General features: G+C 39.4%; 1 protein-coding gene across 4 annotated transcripts in view; it reads left to right on the forward strand.

Annotated features, from left to right (window-relative positions):
• ppm1ba (protein phosphatase, Mg2+/Mn2+ dependent, 1Ba) overlaps nucleotides 1-22,343 on the forward strand; it is a 32,558-nt gene extending 10,215 nt beyond the window's left edge. For 2 of the 4 annotated variants that reach the window (XM_042333763.1, XM_007896848.2), the window contains exons 3-6: nucleotides 2,158-2,275; nucleotides 9,684-9,795; nucleotides 13,523-13,580; nucleotides 17,062-17,870. In XM_042333763.1, coding sequence (XP_042189697.1) covers nucleotides 2,158-2,275; nucleotides 9,684-9,795; nucleotides 13,523-13,580; nucleotides 17,062-17,361 — 588 coding nt within the window. In that variant the 3' untranslated portion in view covers nucleotides 17,362-17,870. Of the gene's footprint in view, nucleotides 1-2,157; nucleotides 2,276-9,683; nucleotides 9,796-13,522; nucleotides 13,581-14,696; nucleotides 17,871-19,677 lie in introns of those variants that run through there. The other 2 variants (XM_007896850.2, XM_007896851.2) reach the window with 2 other exon arrangements.
• The last annotated feature ends 4,780 nt before the right edge of the window (nucleotides 22,344-27,123 follow it).

The raw sequence follows: 27,123 nt of genomic DNA on the forward strand, positions 1-27,123 counted from the left end.
AAATCTGAGCCATATGGGGAGAGTGATCTTTTCTCAGCCAACTGTGCACAAGGTGTGAGAATTACCAGGTTGAAACATGAATGCACATTTGCGTTTATTATTGTGCCTAATGTTAACTCCCAAAGCGATTCCTGTTAATTTGAATTTCTCCATTGTCGGCATAGATAATGACCATTTTAATATATGTAATAGACTAAAAGTACAGGAAAAGATATTCAGAAAAGGTACGTTTCCAAGCAGAAAAGAATATAAACATGGCACCTGTGGTATTGCTATTGTGGAACGGTAGAACTTTACAGCATGGAAAAAAGGTCATTGTAAGTGTAAGGAAATAAGTGCCCATTGGCTCTTTGAAAGAGCATTAATTCAGTTCAATTTACCTGCCTGTTCCTCATACCCCTGAAAATACTTTTTAGATATCTGTTAAGTTACCTCGAAAACTAATGTGGATCCTGCCTCGACAAATGCACCTGGCAGAACATCCTCGTAACATCTGCGCGTATACATTAAAAAAACTCCTTATCTTCCCTTTTGCTCCATTCTTACCCTGTGGTGTAACTGACTGTTTCTACAAGTACCTTGTTAGGCTGTACAGTCTATACCTCTATTTCTAAAAAAATATATATCAATACATCAAATAAACAGTGCTGTCACTGGAATTTATCAGAAGTGAGGGACGGCCTGTGAAGGATAGTCTCTGCCAGATCTCTCTTAATAAGATTTCTAGCTTAGTTAGCCGTCGGATCTGTTGACTGGAACTGTTGGGTACTATCTTTGGCATTGCTGAACAGACTTTTCATGAGGTCTGTCCAGCTTACTTTGTGGGCTGAGTGGGTTCATAATTTTTTTTAACTGAAACGATTGAAGCAAAGAAACTGAAGTTCTCTTTTCAGTAATCTTTCCTTAAGATACCGCTAACAGTTTTGAGTTTACATAGACTTTTAAAATCTTAAAAAAGAGAGATAGATCCTCTGTTGTGATCTAAGTAAGATAGTGTGTGGCTGCATGGTGGCCACTATGTATTTTGCTTCAGGCAACTGATATAAAATCACGTGAAATGTTATTAGAAATGCTATGAAAAGAAAGTGCTTTTTTACTTCAGGGCGACCCGTTAAAACAATGTTTTGGATCCGAAAGCATTATACTTTGTCCCAAATCTGTGAAAATAAAATTGCCATGGTCCTATACTTCCAGGTTTCGGGTTACTACCAGTGGCATCACATCTGTTTTCTGGCACAGTTTGGATTGCTTTCACTGCACGTGTGTAAGAAGCTGGGGCAGTATGTGCTAATGTAATCTCCTGTTATCTTGTTTTTGCCCCACAAATACACAATTCACATGACAGTATATCATGTGAAGTGCTTTGAGACGTCTTGACGATGTGATAAGGCGCTATATCGAATGCAAGGATTATTATTACCTCAGAATCCACAGGAGACGGGTAGTAAGCTCTTAACGAGGTGCTCGATAATGGGGTTGTCCAGTTTTTGTTTATTGTGAGGTTGCTTAATATTGAGAGACTTTTTTTTCTTTTTTTCTTTCTTCACCACACCCCCCTTCCCTTCCCCACCCCCCCCCCCCCTTTTTTTTCAGCTCTATCTGTTCGTTTGACACATTTACCGCACTTCGCAGCAGATAGTAATCGAGGGCTGGAAAAACCTGGCTGATTCATATAAATTCACGTCCCGGGTGGAGCCTGAACCCATACCCCCTTCATACCCAGAGGCAAGGGTGCTGCCAACTGAACCAAGCTAACAAAATAATACTTAAATGGCCATAAAGATCAGTTTGGTCTCATTTCACACGCAGGTCAGGAAAGAGATTAGAAAAACCATTGGCTGAGCCCTAGAAGAAATCTGTCTTTCCTCTTACCTAGAGATCTAAAATGGGGAGGGGTAAAATACTTTTTAAAAGTGACTGTTTTAATATATGAGTTATGTCGCTAGAAATTACTTCCACAAGGCATCAAGATGTGAACAAACCTACGATTGTCGTAGCTGTGGAAACTGAACAAATTATAGGAAAGTAGCCAATTAACTGAACGGATTATAGTTGTGATTGTGAGCAACAAATGTATTAAAACGTATGTGCTGCATTACTATCGTTCTCAGTAAGTATTGCGTACAGAAGTTGATTCATGCTTTAAATGTTTTGCAGGGAAGTAGAGACAACATGAGCATTGTAGTAATTGGCTTCCCCAAAGCTCCTAAGATCTCGGAAGAGGCAGTGAAGAAAGATGCTGACCTGGATAAATACCTGGAGTCACATGTTGAAGGTAGGCTGCATTCAGCTTATTTGTTGAATTAACAGTGTGAGATATTTGTACAAAAAATCTAATAATAAAGAAATGACTACAAGGTTATTTTGAAAGGTACAGTACTTAGTACTTTTGGTCAATGATGATTTCTGAAGCTGCTATATTCCTTCGATATTAAAATGTAAAAACAGTTTAAAAGCTAAATGTTCTCCATGTATTATAGGAAATAAAAAATCCTGACTGAATTTTTTTTGTCATGTATCCAAGACTGCTCTCTGTCTTCTCTTAATCCTCTCCCTCACAGAAATATATAAAAATATACTCGTGTTTTTTATATCATCTACTTTTCTATATTATCTTCAGAAAAGCCATTTGTCAGCTTTATTGTGTTTTTATAGGTACCAGGTTGTTAGTCGATTGACGAATTGCATTTCCGGGGGTAATAAACCCTCAAAAAAAAATAATTTGGTCATTCAATCCCCGACTGTTTGTGGGACACTGCTGTGTGCAATTGGTTGCCGTGTTTCGCCCACAAAATATACAGTCAATTCATTTTACAGTATATTCTGTGAAGCGCTTTGAGATGTCTTGACAATGCGATAAGGCACTTTAAGGCAAGGATGATTATTATCATTATTTATAGTCTCTGAATGCTTTGGAGGTATAATTTCCCCCCTCTATTCTCCAAGGATTTCTGTGCACCCCACACCTTTCCTGGCTTTGAGCACTGATTAGCATCAGGTGCCCAGGTGACTGCTTATGCTGCCATATGCATATTTTACTGCCAGCAAGTGCATAAAGGCAGGTTATCAAGCTCTTTCATCTTCTGCTCTTTCCCCCCTCCTTTTGCAAGACCTCTGTCCAGCATTTCTTGGTTTCAAACACAATTTCCATAGGGAATTGCAGATCCCAAAACGACCTCAAAGGGCTTAATTTGCCAAAGTTTTTGAATGCAGCTTTTATGATTCAGGCCATAAACTGACATCAATTTGCATCGATTTCAGAAATATACAATATTATCAATAATATTGATCCTTGCATTTGATGTAGCACCTTTCACATCAGAGGGACCTCTCGATGCACTTCACAGGATTTACTGTAAAATGTAGTGCGTGTACTTTGTAAGATAATTACAGCGGCCAATTTGTGCACAGCAATGCCCTGCACAGCCATGAATTCAATAACTAATTTTCTCTGGGGAATTGTTAGCCAAGGCACTGGGAGAAACTCTTCTTTTTGAATAATGCCATGGGATCTTAAAAGTCCATCTGAACAGGCAGATCTTAGTCCATCTTAGCTTAATATCTCATCCGAAGGATTCCATCCCTAGCAATGCAGCCCATTCCTGTCACTGCAATCGAGCGTCAGCCTAGACTGTATCAGTTCAAATTCCCATTGGGCAGTTTGAACCCACATATTTGCTTCTGACTCAAAAGACCAGAGGCAGATTAAAATTACTGACTGTACAAAGACACTTAAATCTGCTGATTGTAAGTTCCGCTGCCACCCCTTGTGAAAAATCAAGAAAAAGGTAATCCTACATTGAATGCTTTAAGATGGATAATAAGCTTCACTTGGTGCATTTGGCCTTCTAGACAGGATCTTTCTATCCTTACCCCTCTGAATCAAATCCTGCAAATGTGCTGGTTGATCCACTGCATTCAGAGCAAACTGAGACGCTGCCCTTCGTGGAGGGCACTATATAAGTGCAAGTTGTTGTAATTACTGCATGGCATTAATTGTCTCTTCATCACAAACCCTTCAGCAGAACGAAGTTTATACAAATGCAGATTAAGATTGGTGAGGCCAACAAGAAAATGCTCACGATTCTTCCCTGTTATAGCAAGATGTAGAAATGTTGTGGTTTGACACATCTAGAATTGACAGTTACAAAAGGGTCTTGCCAAACCAAGTGAATCAGCTGAGTAATGGCTGGTGGGTTTCCAAGTGCATAAATATAATGGATATTTGGGACAATTTTAAATTTAAATTGATGCAAATCATTTTAACACAGTGGTAATATATTTTGAATACTATAGGTGTACCTCATCCCATCTACTCCCATTCGGCAGCCATGCTTTCATGGAAACTATAGAACTTTCTGCCTCAACCCCTCCCCCCCCCCCCCCCCCCACCCCCCACCCCGCACCTTGTCTCCACATTTTCAGATCAAACCTGACGAAATTCCTCTTCAGCTGTGCCTCGGGCTACCTCCACACTCTCCCCGGCTTGGTCTCATGCTCTGCTACTGTTAGGCGCTCCGAGTAACCACCTCGTATGAAGGGCAATATATAAGTGCAAGTTGTTGTTGTGCTTTGTAACCTTCAAGAGATGATGAATGTATTTGGTGGGTGAAGATAATCCCAAGGTTAGAACTCTGTTGTGAAAAGAGATGCAAAAGAACTGAATTTTGCATTAGAGATAAGAAGATTGGGGGGGAGAGAGTGTATGGAGTTTTCCTTCAGTCAAGCAGTAATAACTATATGTGAGTAATTTGCCTTTTTTACAAAGTCGTTGGTTTGAATTTCTCTGGCTCCACCCATCCTCTTCTGCAAGTGCTGGCTCACGTTGTGGTATGATTTTACAGTTGCTGTTTGCCTCTTTTTACCTTGTCCAATCAACCATTCTTCACATATGAGACTAGATAATGCATGTTGGCAGACAATTCTGCCATGGGGAGTGTGGCATCATAGGAGAGCATGTCTTCGCTTGATTTTAGCAATGCTCCCCTCCTGTTTTCCTTCTCATGCGAGTGAAGACTCATTCTGGATGTAGTTCTGTGTATTAACCATCTGTCCTCTGGTGCCTCAAGCAAGAAACCGATCTTTGTGTACAAGCCTAGGCAATAATTGTTGGCATTTTATTTGACCTTGGGCATCACAGCTAATTCTGCCTTTACATGATTTCTACAAGCATACTTTCCAGCATGGGGTCACTGGATAGCGATCAAAAATAAAAACCTACGATTTTTTTCTTTCTGTAGCTTGGGAAACATTATTCAATTATAGTACCCATATTGCTACCCCATTCAAGAACAGCCAACCTAGCAGGGTTAGGTAATATAATAATATAATAACCCTTGCATTTGATATAGCGCCTTATCATGTCTTCAACAAGTCTCAAAGCGCTTCAAAGAATATACTGTAAGGTGAATTGACTGTATATTTTGTGGGCCAATAGCAGCAGCTAAATGCGTGCAACAGTCTCCCACAAACACTCGTGGATTGAAGTGACCAATTTATTAGGTACCAAACCTTAACACCTTTTCAGACGGAAGTTTCACGCTTGCACTCTAGGCCAGGGAGTCACTTTACAGATCGTTGAACACGATTGATTAAAATTTAAGCTTGCAAATCCAGAAATCTTAATCTATTCTCCCTCAAATGCTGCTCTAAATCGTATGTTGCAATGGTATTGCAAACATTTCATTGTATGAATTCTGCCAATGAAATTCAGAGGTTAAACTTGGTATTCGTTTGTGAATTAGTTTCATGGCTCAAGTATAAAACTTTCAGTGGGTTAGCTATTTATTCACTGAAAGAGATTGTGAAATAAAACCTTTCTTTAAAGGACATCAGTGGGGTTTTCATCATCAAATGAATCTTAATGATAGCATATTGAAATGGATTGAATTGAGTGGGTTGTGTAAACATTTACTAGGAACAGTGAACTAGGCTGTGGAATCTGTTTGTGTTGCCTCGATGATGTGAATACCAGATGGGTTGCATTTTCAGCTTTGGTTAAAACATAAGTAACTTTGTGCTATTCCCATTGCCTTTGGATGAACTGCAACATGTATCTGGCTCCAAGCCCTTTGGCATAGTATGTGTGGCAGGATTCCCTCATCATTCATATGTATTCACACATTTGGCTTTATAGAAAACATTGTCTGCAATAAGCAGATGTTGCTCGTGTGTCCTTTTAAGATGTCGAAATTGTTATTTAAACTGTTTTCATGCCACTGCAATGAGCTTTTCACCTTCAGTTTTTTCAGGCAATTTGCTGCTCATACTTTGATGGAAACAATAAAATATATAACTTTATCAATGTGAGAAGATGGCAAAGTGAAATGACTAATTGAAATCCACGTTTATTTAAGTTTATTTAAGAGTTTATACCTTGGAGTGCTTGTTTATGTTGTTTTCCTCTACCCTCTGAGATTTAACCCCAATCTCAGACACATTTGATGTATTTTAATTAAGCCAGTTGAAATCCTGGAGTCGAGACATGCATTTTGAACTTTGATCTTTTGATTCCTTTTTGTTCTTACAGCTGCCGCTGTGAAACTGTTTTGTTTTACAAAACTTTAGGTTTGTGTTGCTTATTTTTAGGCATTTACGACCATATAATTTAACTTATTGAATTAGGGATAAGAATTTTTTTGATGGTGTGCAGTTCCCTAAGTTACTAATAAGATGCTCATTGAGATCTTGATGTCTAACATTAGCCACAGAACCCCGACAAACACCAATTTATCTTGACATTTAACTGGCTGGAAAACAAGCGTTCGGAACGGACTTTCAGCCCATTGGAAAATTATTTTCAAAGACATAAGTCACGGATCCAGATTAGATGATGTTTTACTGGAGGCACAGAAGAAAAGTTTCATGTTGATAGATTAAAAGTATAATAAAGTTAAAAGTTTGTTTTCACGGAAAGATGAAAAAAAAACTTGTCTGAAAACCTTTTTTAATTTGGGAATTTTTAAAATTGTAAATAATATAACATAACGTGTAGGAGCAGGAGTAGGCCGTTCGGCCCTTCGAGCCTGCCCCGCCATTCAGTCATGGCTGATCTTCTAATCTAGTTAATTGATACATTAAATGTTAATGTATTATTTAAATAATAATTTTACTGCTGATGTACCAGTTTATATACGATGTGAGTTATTTCTGTCATAGAGATTTATTCTCATCAGCAGTGTATTCAGCTGAAATGATAATTGACCCCAAGGAGGATTTCTTAGTGGCCTGTGGCTGAAGGCACTTAAATATTTAAACTATCTGGAGTCTGAGCTGCCAATCTTGCCGGGGTTATTGGCTGTGCTACGAAAGGAGAGGCTGGAATTACCCAATATCTGACAAGTTAATCCAAATTTAACATTGGTGCTGCCTGCTGACGTGCCCAGGATCAACCAGACAGACATTTTCAAATGAATATACAAGTTGCTGTTGAATGCAGGAGGCAATTTGGGGGGTAGGAAAGGCAGAAGAAATTTTTTTCAAAGAAATTGAGTTGTGCTTCCAACCTCCATTCTGGTCCATTCATGGATAAAACTGGCTCAGCTTCTGATAGTTGGGATAAGACTGATCCAATTCCTGAGAGTTAGCAGAAGACTGTTCCAGGTGATACTTGGGATAAGACTGATCTGCTTTGTTTCCTTTCACAAACCATTAAATGACTTTTTAAATCTCAACTGGCCTCTGAATATTTTCTCAGCCAGCCCGTTAAGTAGCATTATTTTGTCAGTTTATCAAACTGGTTGTCATTGGTGGATATTGCACTTATTAATTTTCTCTCTTTTTAAAATCTGCATGTCAGCAAACCATATTGTTTATGCCAGTGATTCGCAGCCTCTTTGGGCTCAATTGTATACCTTGATGGCCTGTCGCAACCTATTAAATAGCTTTAGTGCAAAAAACATCAGTTTTTCTAAATATTTCCTACCCATGATATATACTATACACATTAGCATAATAAGTACCAAATGCAACAAATATTAAAATATAGTACTTGAGTATTTGTTGTATCAATCCTAAGTTCCACTTAATGAGGACCCAGCTTGCTTTTCTTTGATGAGTTTATATCAATGGTGAAGGTCGTGCTCAACATCCTAAATATCATGTGCTTACTATTTTTGTAAAAAAAAGCTTCAGTGTTTTATTGCAATTTGAAGAATATTTTCCTGATTGCTGCATCTGATACAGATTAATGTTATTTGTAAGTTCATTCACCATGCATTGATGGTGGATAATTAAAAGGCAGAAGCAGATTAATAAAAGGACTCACAGCTACCCTACAGTCTCGTGCATTCCCGAGGATTTTTATAACTATATTAGTACCAACAGTGGGTTACTGCAACAAATGGTTCCAAATCCATAACCCGATTTTGCAGGTAAATGGAGACGAGCTGGATTTAGTCTTATTTTACAGCACACAATTAAAACACAAATGCAGCCAAAACAAAATTTGTGCAAAGAAAGAACCCTAAATAGGTCCTATCTTTCATCCAAAGACTTTTCTGCCACAAATGCGCATTAGCAGGTTCTCTCCTAGCCTTGAGCCTGCGCTCTCACCTTGTTTCTCTACCCCAGATGCTTGTATGCTCTCACGCGCATCCTGGCACTGGATAAAGCTGGCAACCAGCAAAAGAGCAAAGAAACGGGCAGGTCGGTTTGCAATGTTTCAAAACATTGTGGCGCCCAATTTTGAGTTGTCACCGGTTGAGAAACCCTGGTTTATGCAATGCCGTCCTGTTTACATGAGAGGATGGTTGACACAGCGGATATAGTTGATGCAGCAGATATGGTTGACACAGCAAATATGGTTGCAAATGCACCTGACCAAGAATAACTGAAACTTAAATGAACTCTAAAACTCTGAAGCCCTTCCCTTCTTTTCCTCTTCTATGTACTGCACCATTTCTATATTTGCAGCAAAATGCTTTTACTTGTGATGCACAAAGAATAGGGTGAAATTGTCTCACTGAGCACATCCAATGCAACTGGGATATCTTTTGATCTACCATCCTGTATTCTAAATCCTGAGACCAGTTTCTATTTAAAATAATAATAATGCCACAGCCTTTCATGTCGGGATGATGTCTAAAAGTGCTTTACAGGATTTTACTATAAAAATCTAGTGACTATTTTATAGACGAATGTGGCAAATAACCTCACATCCAGCAGTGAATACCCATTATTATTTGGAGGCTTGTTGGTGAGGATACCAGACGAACCTCCCTTCTCTTTTCGATGAGTGCCTTAAGGTATCTTATGAACAAGCAGTCTTGGTTTAACATTTCAAGTAAGGAAGGCACCTCCGACAATTCAACACATTCCCAGCACTGCATTGGAGTGTTAGTCTAGACTATACAAGTTCAAAGTCCCGACGTGGGGCTTAAACCCACAACCTTTTTGACTCTGAGGCAGGAATGCTGCCAACTGAGCCAGGCTGACGCCAAATTTAGGACTGGTTACTCTTGTTGTATTGTCATAAGGCTAAGTTTATAAATATGCAAACAATAATTTCAGTTCTTATTAAATCAATTTAATATTTCTGAAAGTGTGTATATAGTTTTATCCATATTTTGTGGGCAACATCTGTACAGAAATGTTCTACTGTGCTACATCTTTCTTTAGCTTCAGAGACGTTTGAGGTTGATGTGTCATTTGAATAAACACATTAATTTTATTCCAACCACTAGAAATCATGGAGAAACCCAGTGAAGATGGAATACCTGATCTGGTTCATGTGATGCGGAGTCTCTCTATGGAGAACATCCCTAATCTACCCCCAGGAGGTGGCCTTGCAAGCAAGTGAGTCATGATGATAATGCTATGATAATTGTGTTTTGTGCTGAGGCATTGTGATTGGTATCAGCTGCACCTATTTTGAGCTTTTGAATATGCAGGAACATGTTTTATAGTGTAGGTAATGAACATAGACTTTGAGCTAAAAATACTAACTTAGGACTTTGAACGCCAAACTTTCTGACTCAGAAGTGAGAGTACTAACGATTGAGCCACGCATTTGCCTTTTGATTGGAACCAAGAAAAATATACATTACGTTCGAACACCTTACCCTCTACCACCCCTCTAGGCTCTCCCTCAAAATCCTCCGTGTCCCACCCCTCTCGGCCTTTCCCCTTACTCCTCCGGAACCTTCACCTCCTTCGAACACCTTCCCCTTTACCACCACTCCAGGCTCTCCCTCAAAATCCTCCTTGTCTACCGTCCTCCCAAGCCTTCCCCCACCTTCCTCTCTTCTATCTTCCCTCTCCCTTTGGTCTGAACGCCTCCAAATCCTAAGCGACTTCAACCTCCACTTCACCCCCTCCTGCTCTACCTCTGCCAACTTCTTCTCCCTCCTCTCTTCCCTTAACTTCTCCCTCCTCATCCACTAGCCCACCCACGTCTGTGGCCACCCCCTTGACCTGGTGATCACCCGGGGCCTCACCGTCTCGGACATCACCAGCATCGATAAAGCCATCTTGGACCACCACTTCATCTCCCTCAACACCTCCGTAACCCTTCCCCTTTCTCAACCCTCCACCATCATATATTGTCCGTGGAAAAAAATTTCCTCCTATTCCACTGCCCTGGAGTCATCTGAACTCCTACACCTCTGGCTCTCCCTGACTGATCTCCCCTCATCGCTCTCTTTTCTCCGCAACTCCCTCTCCTCCATTCTGGACTCACTTGCCCCCTTCACCTCCTGAACTGCCTCATACTCCGTAAATCCCCCTGGTACACCAGCCATCTCCATTCCCTCAAGGCACAAGTGCGAGCTGCCGAACGAGCCTGAACCAATTCTAAACTAACAGTCCATCGGCAGATTTGGCGTCACCACATCAAGATCTATTGCTGCGCTCTTGACTCTGCCAAATCTTCCTTCTGCTCCAAGGTTATCTTGGAGGCAAAGGACAATCCCCGGCTTCTCTTTTCCACCACAAACCGTTTCCTCTGTCCACCTTGCCAAGTCTTGCCCATCCTCTCCTCAAACTCCAGCTGTGAGGAGATGCTGGATTTCCTCAAAAACAAAATCGAGGGAATACGTTCAGCCTCCTCTGTCCCGTCCACAGCCACCCCCATATCACCTCTCCCTCATGACCCACCCCCCCACCCATTCCCCCCTATACTCCTTCGACCCTATCTCTCCCTTCTCCCTCTCCGCGATTGTTCACAAACTCAAACCCACCACCTGCTCCCTCGATCCCATCCCCACCTCTCTCCTCATCTCCCAGCTCCACCTTCTGGTCCCTCTCCTGTCCAACATCATCAACTTCTCCTTGTCAACCGGTTCAGTTCCAACCTCCCTAAAAACAGCTGTCATGACCCCCATCCAGAAAAAACCTTCCCTGGATCCATCCCTACTCTCCAGCTACCGCCCCATCTCTAACCTCCCATTCCTCTCCAAGGTCCTGGAACGAGCGTTGCGTCCCAGCTCCATTGTTTTCTCTCTCGCCATTCCCTCTGTTTGAACCCCTCCAATCCAGCTGCTGTGCTGCCCACAGCACGGAAACAGCCCTGGTCAAAGTCACTAATGACATTCTGAACATCTGTGATCAGGGCTCCCTCTGCCTCCTTGTCCTCCACGACCTCTCTGCTGCCTTCGACACTGTCGACCACTCCATCCTCATACACCATCTCTCCTCTTTACTTAATCTTCGTGGACCTGCCTTTGCCTAGTTCGATTCTTATCTCCCTCACCGTCTCCACTTTGTTGCCTCTTAACGGTTTCTCCACCAGCCCCCACACTGTCATGTCTGGTGTCCCCCAGGGCTCTGTCCTTGGGTCACTTCTCTTTAATATCTACATGTTCCCCCTTGGACATCATCCGCAGACATGGAGTCAACTTCCATATGTATGCAGATGACACCCAACCCTATCTTTCTGCCTCCACCCTCAACTCCAGGACCACTGCTGTCCTGACAGACTGCCTGTCGGACATCAAGTCCTGGATGAGGGCAAACTTCCTATAGTTGAGTGTGAACAAGACTGAGGCCCTCCTGATTGGTTCGCGCCAACGCCTCAGCACCTCAGGCTCTGGCAACATCAACCTCCATGGTTGCACACTACAACTCACCAGCAGTCAGGAACCTCGGGGTCATTTTCGACCCTCAACTCTTCTTCCCCACATCCAAGCCATGACCCGCTCTGCCTTCCCTCACCTCCGTAACATCGCCCGACTCCGCCACTACCTCACCCCTCAGGCCACTGAAACTCTTGTTCATACCTTCTTCACCTCCAGGCTCGACTATGCTTGTCGGCCTTCCCTACTCCTCCCTCCAGAACTCTGCAGCCCGTGTCCTCTCCTGCACCAAACTCCGTAACCACATCTCCCCCATTCTTGCCCGACTCCATTGGCTCCCTATCCTTCAGAGGATCAAAATCCTGGTCCTCACCTACAAAGCCCTCAATGGTCTCGCCCCACCTTATCTCTGTGACCTCCTAACCCCCTACCAATCCGCTGAGAAATGTCCTTGTTATGTTGTGCATGATGTAATTGTGTGTTCATGCAGTTTACCGTTGTGATCATGATTTGTTGAAATTGCTTGATTTTTTTGATGAATTTAAGAAAAACTAGCAATCCTTGCATTTTACTTAGCTCCTGATTACATAAAAACATCTCAAGTGCTCATACAGATTACTGTGATGTTAATGGTGCTCAGTGTTGGTGGCTAATCTGAGCCAGAAATTTCCCACAAACAGCACTGAAGTAAATAACTAAATGTAAAGGTTTCCTGGTGAATTGGGCTGATGGAGGAATATTGGCACGAACATCAGGACAACTCCCTGCTCTTCTTTAAAATAGTGCCATCCTGTTTAAATCCACCTGAATCACAAAGGTAGCCAGACAGGACCTCAGATTATGTTATGTGAAAGTGGATACCTCCAACAATGCAGCGAGTCCTTGATTACCTCACTGCAGTGTCAGACCAGATTATGAGCTCAAAACAGACAAGCGTCTTTCTAATCCAAAATGCTAGCAACTGAACTAACCTGATCAACCTTATATTTTACATAATTACCAGAAACCCACTCCAAGATATTACCCAATAGCGAGTTGAAAACAGAGACTCAACAGTACATTATTTATGGAGAAACTTTTTGAGGTAGATATGCGGAACAAAACTGTTAAAGTACACACAGCATGTTTACTTAATCTTGCACATAATACATTTGCAGACTAAGCCGGATTTATTTTGTATTTGAGTATTTAAATCTATTAGCACTCTAGTTAGGTTAGTTAGATTAGTCAGGTTAAATCGTACAAAACCAGCCTATCAGATACTCCAGCCATTTTATTTCCTTAAACGTCTTTGCTTATTAGTATCCTTTGATTGTGGGCAAAAAGAGATGAGTTTTAAACAAAAATTTAAATAGGGAAATAAAAACAAAAATACAGTATTTTCTTTTAGCTGTTGCATTCCAGATACCCTTTAGACTTCTAGAACAATAGCTTTGCTTTCTTTTGCTTAAGCAGTTGATTGTATTACTTGAAATAAACTTGTTTGGCAATGTTTTTTTTAATCCTTTTAGACGCAGTGTGATTGAAGCCGTTTATAATAGACTGAATCCACACAGGGATGATGATGGGGTGAGCTTTATTTTCCTAAGTGTTTATTTTCTTATGTGTTTCCTGTTTCTGTACAAAACATGTTTTAAAATGTATTCTTGGTTATAATGCATATCTTAAACTCATTCGATACTACTTTTTAGTTCCGTTAAGTAACTTACATTTGTACATTTAATTAAGAATTTACTTGTAGTTGAGCACTCATTTGATGATAGTCTCGATTTTTCTACATGCGAAAACTCCAAAGTAACATTCAAAAAACACTTTACAATTTGATGATAGATTTTCCAAAAGACATTTTCAGTGGTACAGTTTGCATCCAGGTGTAGTTTGTAAAGCTGTTTACCTAAATGCACAACTTCATACCTGATATGGATCCTTCACCTACGTACCTACTTGTATACATACTTGATAACTTTGTGCATATCTAATACCCTGCCTGCCTACATACATGATCCTCTACCCACCTATGTTCAATGGAGTTCCATGGAAACACCATCCCATTTTATAACAAGACAATAGCCAGCTTCACTGTGCAGGAGCACCGCTGGCTGGCTTGGTTCCTGCACACTGACTGGTTCTCACACTTAAAAACTTCCAGATCATCAGGTCTCCACCGGCATCACTTCCTGTGTACTCTGCATATGTAAGTTAGCCACAAGGTTCCTGTGCTAAAAGTCAATGGGTTCACCCATCATTCACGTTATAAACAAGTCAGTGCTGCAGCAAAGCAAGTAATAATGGGCTGCACTGTATCTACCTACATACCTACGAATGTACATTACCTACATACCTATCTACATGGATACCTTTTACTCTATATACATAATCTATGTGCACACAAATGCATGTATACATATAGTTACTAATGTACATACACACGCATACATTCAGTAATATATGAATGGAACAAAGTTTACAAAGAGTAAAGGTATATTAAGAGTATGCAAATCAAATTGCTTTAATTGTACTTTAATATTAAAACTATAAGTAAACATGAATATCTTTAGCAACTTTAAAAGTTCCAGGAGGAAAAAAGGAAATGTGTTAAGTTTTTTTTTAAATGAAATTGTGCTGATCAAGGTGAAGGTTGTTTATACTGGAGAATGAATTTTTTTTTCCACGTTTGGCATCCAGTGTCAGCATTAGGAACTCCAGGGCAAGCATAAGACAAGCTGGATGCTGAATAAAGCTCCCTCCATTCTGCCATAAAATCTTAACCCCAGGATCAGACGATTGCTGCCAATTGCATCATTGTGAAATGCGTGTGAGTGAGATTGGTATTTACTGCATTTACCCTATTGTACGGACAATTTTGTTCTGTGGACCAGACCAGCCCCAGAATGAATGGGAATCAGACAAAGTAAACTTATTTCACCGAAGACCTATCTCGACTGCCTTTGAATCCGGATATCAGAAATGAAAGGACAACGATGCAAACCTACTGGACCAGTCAGGCCACTGACTTTTCCATAAGTTTTTTTTGGGGGTGGGGGAAAAAACAGATGCTGCTTTAGAAAGTGAGGATTCAGAATGTTGCAGTTGGAAGTGCTCTTCTGAGATTGGGAATTGGCAGTTTGTCTTGGCTGAGTAGCTTTTTATTCCTACACTCAATGATGCTGTATTTGATTTGGCAATGCCTGATGCTGACACTGGTGCAAAATAACTGAAAAAGTGTGAGAAGATTTACCAAAATATTCAACTTTAAAATAAAGTACTATTTTATTGCTGTTTTTCTTTTGCTGGGATGCTTTTTTTTAAACTTGCTTGTAAATTATTGGAAAACAAACTTTCACTTTGGAAAAGCCACAGTAAACTTTTCATATGCTAATAGTACTGTTTCAGATGTCTAGAAAATTAAACCTAATTACTAATATGTAAACCAAATTGTGGAGCTGTATGTTGCATCTTACCTGTAACCTGTAACAGATAACTTTCACTCTTAATTTATTGACTGTGGGTGAGAAATTACTCTTGTCACAAACTCCAGTGGCATACATGAAAAAAGTTCACTTTGTCAAGCTTATGACACGTAGTGACAAAAGAAATTTCAACCCCTAAATTTTGACACCGACTTGTGCAATGAAAACAGTTCTCAGAAATGGATCTAAATAGATAGACAATTAAAACCCCTGTATATTTATTATGAGAACTAAAATAACACTTAATAATTAAAACATCTCTCAAAGTTGAGATGGGATTCATTATATCTAAAGACTCCCTTTATAGAAAAATTGTAAAGTGTCATTGCTTCCTTTGGCATTGCTGGTGTCTGGTTATGTATTAGAAAGTCTTGCAGTACCAATGTAGCACGGGAACAAATGCTTTCCTTAAAGTTGACTGATGCACTTTTCCTGAAGTCTGGTCTTATTATTCAATAGAAATTAAGGAATCATTTTTATTCAGTGAAGCACACAATTACTCTTATTAAAATTTATAAACTTTTGTAAAATAAGCTCATTTAAACGTTATTAAAAAAGTTTTAGATGAACCAGTCTTGATGATACTATTCATCTTCTATAGTGCTATATTCATTTGCTATAATGCTAAATGAGGATCTTTTCCCGTTTCCTTTTTTAATTAAATAAATCTTAACAGTCACAAGGCATGTGGATTTGTGTCAGTTCATGAATCAATCTTGATGAGAAGAGATTCCTGAATTTAGACTCTCCTACTATTGCTAATATAAAATAAATAAGGTTTCTAGAACACATCATGACATAGGAAACCAAATGTGTGCAATTCTGTTTATTTGTATGAATGAAATAGGGCCAAACAATTATCCACCTAACTAATTGCAAAAGTAAGATTTCTCAGGGTTTCAGGCCTATTGATAACTATGTCCTATATGAAGAGGGTGTGTCTTGGGAAATCTATTTAAAATAGCAATTTTAAAAAGTAAAATCCTATTTTTCTTTATTTCCTTGGATAGTTATCTAAAGATTCACTACATAATTGTAAGAAAACATGTAGTTTAAAGTAGTTGTATCTTGAAAGGGTTATGGCTGAGAAAAGCTTCTGAAATAATTTTTGATCTGCTTTTTTTAGTTGGAATACTTGTAAGATTATTGCATACTGGTCACAGATTTTTGATGAAAAGATGTAACACGGTAAATATATCTTAAAATGCTCCAATCAAATCATTTCATAAATGAATGAACACGCAATCATTCTAATTGTATTGCATAAGTACACAGCTTTTTAAGGTTGGTTATGGCCTTTGCAAAATATAGAGATTAAAGAGGATACTGCACTGCAGGATTTTAAAACGAATTCCTACTTATTATTCTGCAAGAGTTCCTAATATTAATTAGTTTGCAGCTAGCCCTTTTTTGTTGCACAGGTGGTAACTGGTAGCCACAAAGGGAGTCGCAAATACGGTTTTGATGCAAATTACTAGCGGTAAGAGCTCCTTTGTAGAATTAGATTTCAAATGTTATGTAATAGTCCAAGAGATTATGCTAGGCTGTCTACTCACACTGGGGTATTGAATCTTGAAAAGGACCCTACTGGAGCAGATGAAGGGGGAGCAAGACAGAGCACATTGCTCGACACCCTCAGGCAGTTGAGAATTAATCATAGGGGGAACTACCGCCACCTACTGGAGGAGATGCTGGCTAATTACAGGCTAGCTCAGATCCGGGGGGAAGGATGTACCACCGAGACAGCTGCTTCTACTGCAGTTATGCCTGCTGGAGAATCAGAGACCAGGTTGCAGGCTGATGATGAGACGAGGTTGCAGGCTGATGATGAGACCAGGTTGCAGGCTGATGATGAGACTCGTCGTGAGGATATAAACTGACCCTATGAAGATGTAGTAACAGATGAGAAACACCTTAAAAGTTTATGATTGTAGCATTGTTTATCAACTGTTATAATTTATTACATTGCATGAGTCTGTGACCTTTATTGCATGTTAAAACATATTTGTGCTTGTGATCTAGATTTTTTGTTGTCATGTCACCTTAGCAGCTGAACTAGTTGCCAGTTAACTTCCGAGACCTGCTTGTAGTTGAGCACATGCTTTTTCCTTTTGTTGTAAAATGTAAACATACTAAATGCATGATTCAGAACCAATGCTCTTGACATTTTATAAATCTCCCATGTTTTAGAGTAAATGTCAGATATTTGTGAACAATGCCTCTGGGGATGTGTTTGCTTCTTGCAGTATGCAGTCACAGTGGGGATTTGTCCATTATTAATGTGTAATTAAAGCTTTATAGTATGTTTGGACTACTGTTTAACTTACTCGTTACAAGTTAATATGGATATACTTTGTACATCTAAATAAATGTGAAAAACGTGAAACCAGTTGGTTGTGTTTTACGTTTAGTAAATTATTTGTTTGGAAGATGCATTCATTGTGTTTGCATTTTAAAGGGAAAACGCTACAGAAAATTATTTGTTTACTTCAATGAATCAGCCTTTCTTTAAAATAATTAAATGCAACATCTTACATATGCTTATAATGCTTTGCGCGACCTTAGTCCATACCCATAGTCTCCACGTCATTGCTTGCTGATGTAAATTAGCACCTTCATAGAAAAATGCCTGGAATACTTGCACGGCTGCATCATCTGTCAGTGCTGCACTATTCACCTGAACCATTGTAGGAGTTACTGCAGGCAGTGAACGATGTAGTTGATCTGATTAAAGACCTTCAAATGATTATAGATCTGAACATCTATTGCATTGTGTTTAACTGACAAATGTTACTTGGAATTCTGTCTTGAAAACGTGTTAAAAGACACACGTGCGGTCTTGAAGATTGAGTGAGAATACTGAGTGCTCAAGCAATATAGCTTATGATAAAGTACATCCGGCGCCCATTGAGTCACTTACGTTTGAAATGTATTTACTTTTGGGTGTACAGTAATATTAGTGTTAGAGACCCCCAGTTATATTTGCAAGTGTGACGGTGGGAGAGGGATGAAATGGGAATGGCCAAGTGGTTTTGATACCAGGTGGATTTATGTGCTGCATAGACTTTTTATTCTGGAGAGAGGAGTGTTGCTGCACATGTCTATATTCATCAATGATCTGGCATGCGTTTGTGGCACTTGTGCACGTATGCAAAGAGCTTTTGCAAAACACTTTCTCATGACACTAATTAATATTTTTCACGAACTGCCTACAGGCTAAACTCCAATGGTGCTTGTGTGTATAAAAATATAATTCTGAAATACTGCCAAGGGAACATGATATATATATGTCTAACAGTACACTGTGATGTCAGTGAACCTACAGTAAACAAGCTTGAAACAGTTAAAACTACATGGGTTTATGTTAACCGTAATCAATTTACTGAAAATATAATGGTTACTGTGATTTTTATTGAGCGAGACAGAATGGAGCGTAAATTAACACTCAGCAGCTTTCTGTATCTAATATCTTGGGTTACATTATAATATCCATCATAATCAAAAGTGCTGCTTGCTCGTAAACATCTGTGTTGTGTCAGCTTATGTACCATTTGAGAGTTTCTCTTGCCTCTTTTAGACGCATTTCCCTCTTTCGGATAGATTTCATATTTTTTTCGTGTGTGCATTATATCCACATTGCAGAACGAGCAATGTGATTTATGAAGAATGATAGCTATCACTATCATAGTTCTAACCTGGGACTTTTTATATTAAAAAAAAGTAATTATAAATGTTTTTGAGTATGTTTTTAACTTGTTCATCCATTCCAAAATGTGTATTTAAGAACATACTTCGGGACGAGCAGAAATGTCTACGTAATGCTAAGGGTGACTGCATTTGAAAATTTACAAATTATTTGTAATTTACAATTTTTGCAATGTTCTTTCTATATACCTTGAATTGCCTTTGGAACGTGTCCACGGAGAGGCTGTTTGCTTTGGGTTTTCTTGTGTCCCATCGAGTGTCTCTCAGGTTAGGTACTCACTCGTGCGAATCTGTGTACGGACCGTTCGGAACCCCTGTAGTTTACTAAAGTAAGACTGTCGCTGTAGTTGTGTTTTTATATCGGTCAAACTCCTGTTCCCGACTGTCTGCTTTTCCCTACAATGAAATGTTCAAAAGGTGAGACATTTTTCAAAAGTTCTGTTCACGTGGTGTGGAATGCAAGTGTAATAGTATCGTTTTGTTTCTCACAGGGTTCCGCAGAACTTGAAGACCCCTGGTAGTTAAATAGGCTAGAATCGCTAAGAATGTCCTGGTTTGAAATATGGAAGAAACCTTCGTTCACACAACTTTTATTTACTACAAGGGAAATTAAAATCCAAAGGATCTTCTTTTAAAGGCATTTTTTTTTTGTTTTTGTTCAGAAGGGCAGGAGGAATTGTTAGAAATATACACCATTTGTTTTTTTTTTAATATTCTAATATTGCCACTCTCAAGCATCTTCTTGTAACAGTATTTTGTTGACTGCCTCAGGTGTGCTGATTACATTTGTACCCAACTTTTGCCTGACGGCATGGTAACGTGTTAGCAGATGTAATAAAGTACTTGAGGTGCATGGATTTTTTCATTTGGAAGATGCACTAAGTACTATTAATTTAAACCTAACTCACCAGACATGAGCATGTACAAATTGCTGTATAAGGCATTACTTGATTGCAAGGTTCAAGGATGAGAGCTTCTGCACCTATCTCAGGCCCAGAGGGAACATGCAGTAAGCAGAATGCTGTAGAAATTTTATTTTGTGTAATACTTCACTTCAATTTCTGCTGTACTACCAAATACTTGGTTTCTCTGCTGTGTCAGAAATGCAGTATATGTTACCTACTGCTTGCTTGAAGATAACATTGCATTTGGCAATAAATATAGCAGATGTATGGTATTCCTTTATGATTTTAAAGCATGTGTAGATCTTAAGCTTTTGCTAAGCAGAACCTTTGGATAAATTGAATAGATTAATTTATGCGTGTATGTCAATTCATTTGCTTCAGACAACCCACTCATTATTGCAGAAGTTGAAAATATCGCTATAAAATTTGCCTTTCTCACTTATGATATTGTAAATTGTGATTTTTGTTCTACATGTGGTTTTCTATTATAGTATTATCATTGATTTGTTTCAGCAGAAAGAGACAGCCTTATGTAAACTGGGGTATAGTTTTGCAAAAGAATTGTTTGCATTTACAAAACTAGAGATCACATAGATTTATAAAAGCAATTTAAAAATATTCTATTCTGAATTTGAGCTTGATGAAAGATGCTTCTTAAATTTTGTTTTGTGATCTTTCTTTCATTCATTGTGGAATGGGCATGGTACAGAGTGGCTGTCATTTAAGGTACTTGAAGATTTTAGTTTGACTTATATTTCTGCAATAATATAATTTTACTAAGTAAGTTTGAGTTATGCATGTATTAAAGTCCAGTTTAAGGTGATGTTTGAGGGGAAGGGGAATCTGAGCAGCATTGAAGGCAGTAAGAGCAATGAATGTATCCATCTGTACACAAAAAAGCGCTGTGAATGCCTTGTACGATTTAAATAATGCAGCTAATACTTTTCCCTTCCTGTCATATTCAGTAGTCTGTTAATGGTGTGTTGTAGAGGATGTGCATTGCCCTTGTACGTGGTTGAAACATACTAATGAGTGATGCTGATTGGACTTATATAAAATGGAATCGTTGCATTTCTCTAACTTTTATTTTTTTTCCCTCATTAAGTCCTTATGCTGGAAAGCTGCCTATTACCATACATCCTTGAGCACTGGTGCCTACAACCAGCTTCCCCAATCGTTTTGGTTCATTGTGTAGGTATGATTCTTTGCCTAGAGAGTATGATTTTTGCCACAGTGTTTTTATTTATTCACTAGATTTTAGCCAAGTCAATGAAAATTGTCCTGAAGAATATGATCTGACCAGGTGTTTGACCCTTTGTTGAGATTATAGGGTTGTTTTAGGATAGGGGGTGAAGAGTGCACATGTGGTTTCTTAGTGTCCACAAACTGTCCACTCTGGCCCTTCCCTGTACTGACTGACTATAGTATGTTCCCTGTATGATATTTGTGATGTTTCATACAATACAGTGATCATAACCACCTTGTTATCTTCAATAAAGGATTGCTAAATGCATTGTGGCTTTTGTATTTACAGTTTGTATTATGTATATACTGCTCGAGAGAATAAACCCCATCTATGTTTTGTATTCTTATCAGTCGTATTTACAATAGAAAAAAAAGCTAGTTCCTGTAATACTTTAAGGCTTTTTTTGCATTATGTGACTAGTTTTTATGTGACTACTATGGGTTTTAAAAATTATACATTTTAAAATGGAACATTCAAATTCACACTGCACATTTTGGCTTCTGTTAGGTAACCGGACTCTGAATGTATCTGAGGTATTCCATACTGCAAAAAAGTTTGGTTTAAAATGGTGGAATGATTTTTTTCATAATGCTATCCATTCTGAGATGAAAATTCAGTAATTTTGTCTCACATGTAATTTTTTTTAACTTCTTGTTCGATTTAGTACTCTGCAATAATGTAATTGGTAATGTATTTATAAATGTTTTCAAAACTGTATGTGAACATATTAGCTCATCTTGCAATCAAAAAATTTCTCCTTAGAATCAAGGATTCAGTTGGCCATTCAGATCATCTGTGTACTGAGTATGTAATTGCCTTTGTGCTTGTAGACATGGAACACTTCTTAATGTTTATGGGTACTCCGTTCATTTCAAAATCTATCTTCTGTTCAACCTTTCCTAAAACTATGTATGTTCTAGAGTACACATACCTTAGGGCAAAGATTGAAGCGATAAGTAAACTGTCATCAATGTGACCAATAAAAAGAGTGCAAGTCTTGAAGTTCTTACAGATCTTCCATATGCTTTATTTTTTTAAATCAACAGGTAGAAGATGAGTCTGTTTGTTGCTTAGTGTTCTGTTACTTCAATCTCAAGGTAGGGTTTATCTGTAATTGTACCCGAAATCTATATTATGCCGAATGAGGTCCTGCTGTTGAAAACTCTTCGCCAGCATGTTGACCAATAGTATGGTGGATTAGCCCATTAAACAATCTGACAGAAAGTCTTCAAATACTGTATTTCAGTTACAATAATGACAGTAAGCAACAGTTTAATTTATTTTGTACTTGATTGCCATTGCAGATTAAATTGCCCGTTGAGGTTAAAGGTTTTCTCTCCATTGTTATTGTACATGTGCTAGCTCTCTCTATCTTGTGGCTGAGCATGTTGACAACAGAAATCTTCCTGTGCAGTTGAAGTAAACATGCATGAATACGATGCTTTTATTTAGGTTTTTCATACTTTCAATTTCTTCAATGGTAGCAATTTGCAATTGTGGGAATCAACATTTTTACTGGTAATTCAAGAATTGTATATGTCCAAATGAATGGGATGTCCTCCCGATGTGAAAGGCGCTATATAAATACAATTTGCTGCTGTTGTATACAGGGCAACCCTGTTATAATCCGGTCATGGGTCCAATATTAGGCTCGGAAATCAAGTTGGAGAGAAAAAATGTCCGATTTCCTGGTTCAGTTGCTGCTGATGTTACTTGCTGCACACAAAAGCATTCTGTGCACAGGAATTGCTGCAAATGTCACCATGCTTGCTGCACGTTAACTGCACTTCCGGTGCATAGTGCATTTCAAGAACTTGGAAGAAATTACATATATAGTGACCAGGGGATGTTTTACGTCAGGAAACTGACTAGTTGGCACTGGAAGCCTTTGCATGGATGTGCCCTATGCATAGGACGTGATGTTAACATACTGTGGTTTTGGCCCACGGCAGAGGTGAAGTGACACTCATTGGGAGGATGTTACAATACGGTTGCTTTGTATACTGCAATAGACTGATCTATTCCTTGGTTTGATAGCCTGAATTCTCCAGGCAAATGAAAAACTGGTTGGATTATACGTAAGTGGTTTTCCCTGATCCTTTGCATTGTCTCATTTTCTCTTAGCAGTCTGATTCTTCCTCTTTCTTTGTTAAGTCTGGCTGGACTTTTAACCTAATGGTAGCATTATTATTATTATTATAAACCGAGTCTGTGCACCATATAAGTCCTGTAGCTCAGTGGTTAGAGCACTTGCCTTGCAGGCGAGACACCTGGGTTCAATTCCAGGCAGGGCGAAACCTTGGGTAAGTTTCCTTATTCCACACGCCTAATAATAATCCCTCCAAAAAAAAGATAAATAATAAATTGGTCATTATTTGTGGGACACTGCTGTGCGCAATTGGCTGCCGTGTTTCGCCCACAAATATACAGTCAATTCACTTTACAGCATATTCTGTGAAGCGCTTTGAGATGTCGAGAAGATGCGAAAAAGCGCTGTATCAAGTGCAAGGATTATTATGAGAGATGGGGAAAAAAAATTACTGACAGAACAAGATACTGCTTGAGGTGACATTGGCGAGAGTTTGTCAGTAATAATGATAATCATCCTTGCATTTGATATAGTGCCTTATATCATCGATATGTCTCCCAAGAGCTTCAGAGGATATACTGTAAAGTCGATTGATGGTGTATTTTGTGGGCGAAACGCAGCAGTCAGTTTGCACAGCATTGTCCCACAAACAGCTAAGAAATGAATGACTAATTTTATTTGGAGAATTGTTAGCTGGGACACCGGGAGAAACTCCCTTCTCTTTTTGAATAGTGCCATGGGTTTTTTAATTTCCACTTAAATAGGCAGGTGGACCTCATCTCATCTGAGGGATGGATGAATAATTAAAAACTGGTTTTGGGACTAAAGGTAATGGGGAAGGGGAATGAAGCCACTCAAATTCTGGAGCAAAATGAGGATTTAGGAAAATAGTCTGGCAAACAGAATAAATATATATTTAATGGTAAACAAGTGTTTACACCATGACTGGATTAGACAGTCGACTTAAATCATGGGTATGTTGAGGTCTAGTGTGGCCTATACCAGAAGTGCAAGGGAAGAAATGATGCAAGAAATATGTTACAATGTAAATTAATTTTTTTTAAAAAATCTTGAATGAAATGCAGAAGATCTTTTCACGTCCTCTGTGCCCTTATTTAGACAAATGATTTGGACTCAGTTATAGGAGATATGGTGTCCAACTTCACAGATAAAACCAAACTGGAGTGCGTTAAATGATGAAGAGAATTGCATAAAGATGCAGGAAGACATAGATAGGTTTGCAGCATGCGTAGACAAGTGACGGATAAAAATTTAAAAAAAACATAAATATAAAGTGATTCACTTTGGTAAGAATAATTAAAAAAAACTGACTATATTATGTAATGGAAAAAAACCTAGAGGAACTATAGAGGAAAAGGGAACTAAGGATTCAGATTCCCAGGACTCTTAAAAGTAGTAGCACAGATGGAGATTACCATGAGGACTGCAAATAGATTCCTTAGCTATAGATCCAGAGGAATAGAGAACAAAGGTAGGGAAGTAATGTTAAATTTATATAAAAGCTTGCGTAGATTTTGTTTTGGAGTCCAGTGTGCAAGTCTGGTTGCCATATAGAAAGAATATCGGAGAGAGTACAGTACTGATATACGAGGATGTTGCCAGGGATGAAAGGCTGGAGCTTTTATTCAGAGGCAAAATGTTTGAGAGGGGACATGACAGGTTTAAGATTAGCAAAAGATTCAACAGGGTGAATGTTGATGGGCTGTTTCCAGCATAAAAGTAAGAGCAGAGCTAAAAGGGAGTTTTAAGGGGAACTTTATGCAAGGGGTGATGAGAATGTGGTTGAAGCAAAAAGTATCAATGTATTTAAGAGTAAATTTGATGCATAAAGGAGGTAGAACGGAATAAAGGAGTATTGGAGGAGGAGGGAATATGGGGGATGAGCGCACGTGTGGAATAATAATATAATCCTTGCATTTGATATAGCACCTTATCACGTCTTCGAGGAGTCTCAAAGTGCTTCACAGAATATAGTGTAAAGTGAATTGACTATTTTGTGAGCAAAGCAGACAGTCAATTCACTGGAATATAAAGTTGGCATGGATTAATTGTGACTATTATGCAACTTAATTCCTTTTTAAATCACTACTTTAAAAGTATGATTTTGTCAATATTGCCAACTGGTTATTTTTTAGAGTGAGATGTACTGAAATACGTTCTCAGGCAAAGTCCTGTAGGGAACATGCTTGCGAGAGGAGAGTGATGAAATTGAAGGGAAGTACTTACCAGGCTGCTCTAGCATCTGAATTAGCAGTCACTTCTGATGTATCTATAAGAACTTGGGAGCCCAGTCAGTGTGTCGTTCAGGAAAATACAAAGCAAAAGAGGAAGAAAAGCAGATATTTTTAAATCCAGTTTGATAAATTGATAATGTTTGTAAAATTGAATTGAGGGAAAAGCTCTCGCCTTTCATCCCTGGCAACATTCTTGCAACGTCGCCCGTCTCCGACACTGTCTCACACCGTAGGCCGCGCGAAACCCTCATACACGCCTTCATTACATCAAAGCGCGACTGCAAACTAACTGCTTGATGACCTCCCCAACTCCTCCCTCCGCAGGCTGCAGATCATCCACGACTCTGCGGCCCGTGTTCCCTCCCGCACCGGGCTCCGTGATGACCCTATCAGCCCCATCCTCGCCCGACTCCACCGGCTTCCCATCACACAGAGGACACAGTTCAAGATCCTGGTCCTCACCTTCAAAGCCCTCCATGGCCTCGCTCCCCCCGACCTCTCCGACCTCCTAACCTCCTTACCACCCTGTTCGTTCCCTCCGCTCAGTGGGCTCCAGCCTGCTTCACATCCCCCGCCTCGCTCGCCCCACCATCGGCGGGTGGGCCTTACCCCACTCTGTGCTCACTCTCTGGAACTCCATCCCGCAGTCCCTCCGTCTTGCCCCCCCCCCTCCCTCGCCACCTTCAAGACCCTCCTCTTCGACTGTGCTTTCGATCTCCCTGCTTCCCCACCAGCCCTCCCCCACCCCGACCCTCAGCTCGGGTCCATAACTCTGTCCAGCGCCTTGGGACGTACTCCTGACGTGAAAGATGTTATACAAATGTAATTTTGTTATTGTAGTCCAACATAGATGCTGAAACTTGGTAAAGATGCATTTGATCCTTCAGTTATTAAGGATCATATATGGATAAAGAAAGCTAAAGAAAACTATTTGCCATTGGTGTCCCCTAAAAATAAATGGAGACTGTCCCATGCAATATTCCTGCACTTGCTGAGCAGATGTGGAGTCCTGTAGCTCAGTGGTTAGAGCCTAATAATAATAACTCCAAAACCAAAAACAATAATAACAATTGGTCATTTTCAATCTACGACTGTGCGCAATTGGCTGCCGCGTTCGCCCACAAATATACAGTTAATTCACTTTACAGTGTGTTCTGTGAAGCGCTTTGGGACGTCCTCCCGACGTGAAAAGCGCTGTATCAAATGCAAGGATTATTATTATTATTTTTATCCTAATTGTTCTTTGGAATTTCTGAGGATCCACGCCATGCTTTCTGAATGACTTGATTTAGTGAAGGCTTTTACTTCCTAACCAGTTCTTCACATCCTGAATATCAGCCTAAACGAGTCCTGCTATTCCTTATAATTTTACCCAGAAAATCCAGGTACTTCATCTCAGATCTGCTATTTCATGCCTCCGCTCTCATTGCGTGACATGAGAA

This window comes from Callorhinchus milii, unplaced genomic scaffold (genome assembly GCF_018977255.1).
Source record: "Callorhinchus milii isolate IMCB2004 unplaced genomic scaffold, IMCB_Cmil_1.0 Scaffold3, whole genome shotgun sequence".
In the NCBI taxonomy this organism is placed as follows: domain Eukaryota; kingdom Metazoa; phylum Chordata; class Chondrichthyes; order Chimaeriformes; family Callorhinchidae; genus Callorhinchus; species Callorhinchus milii.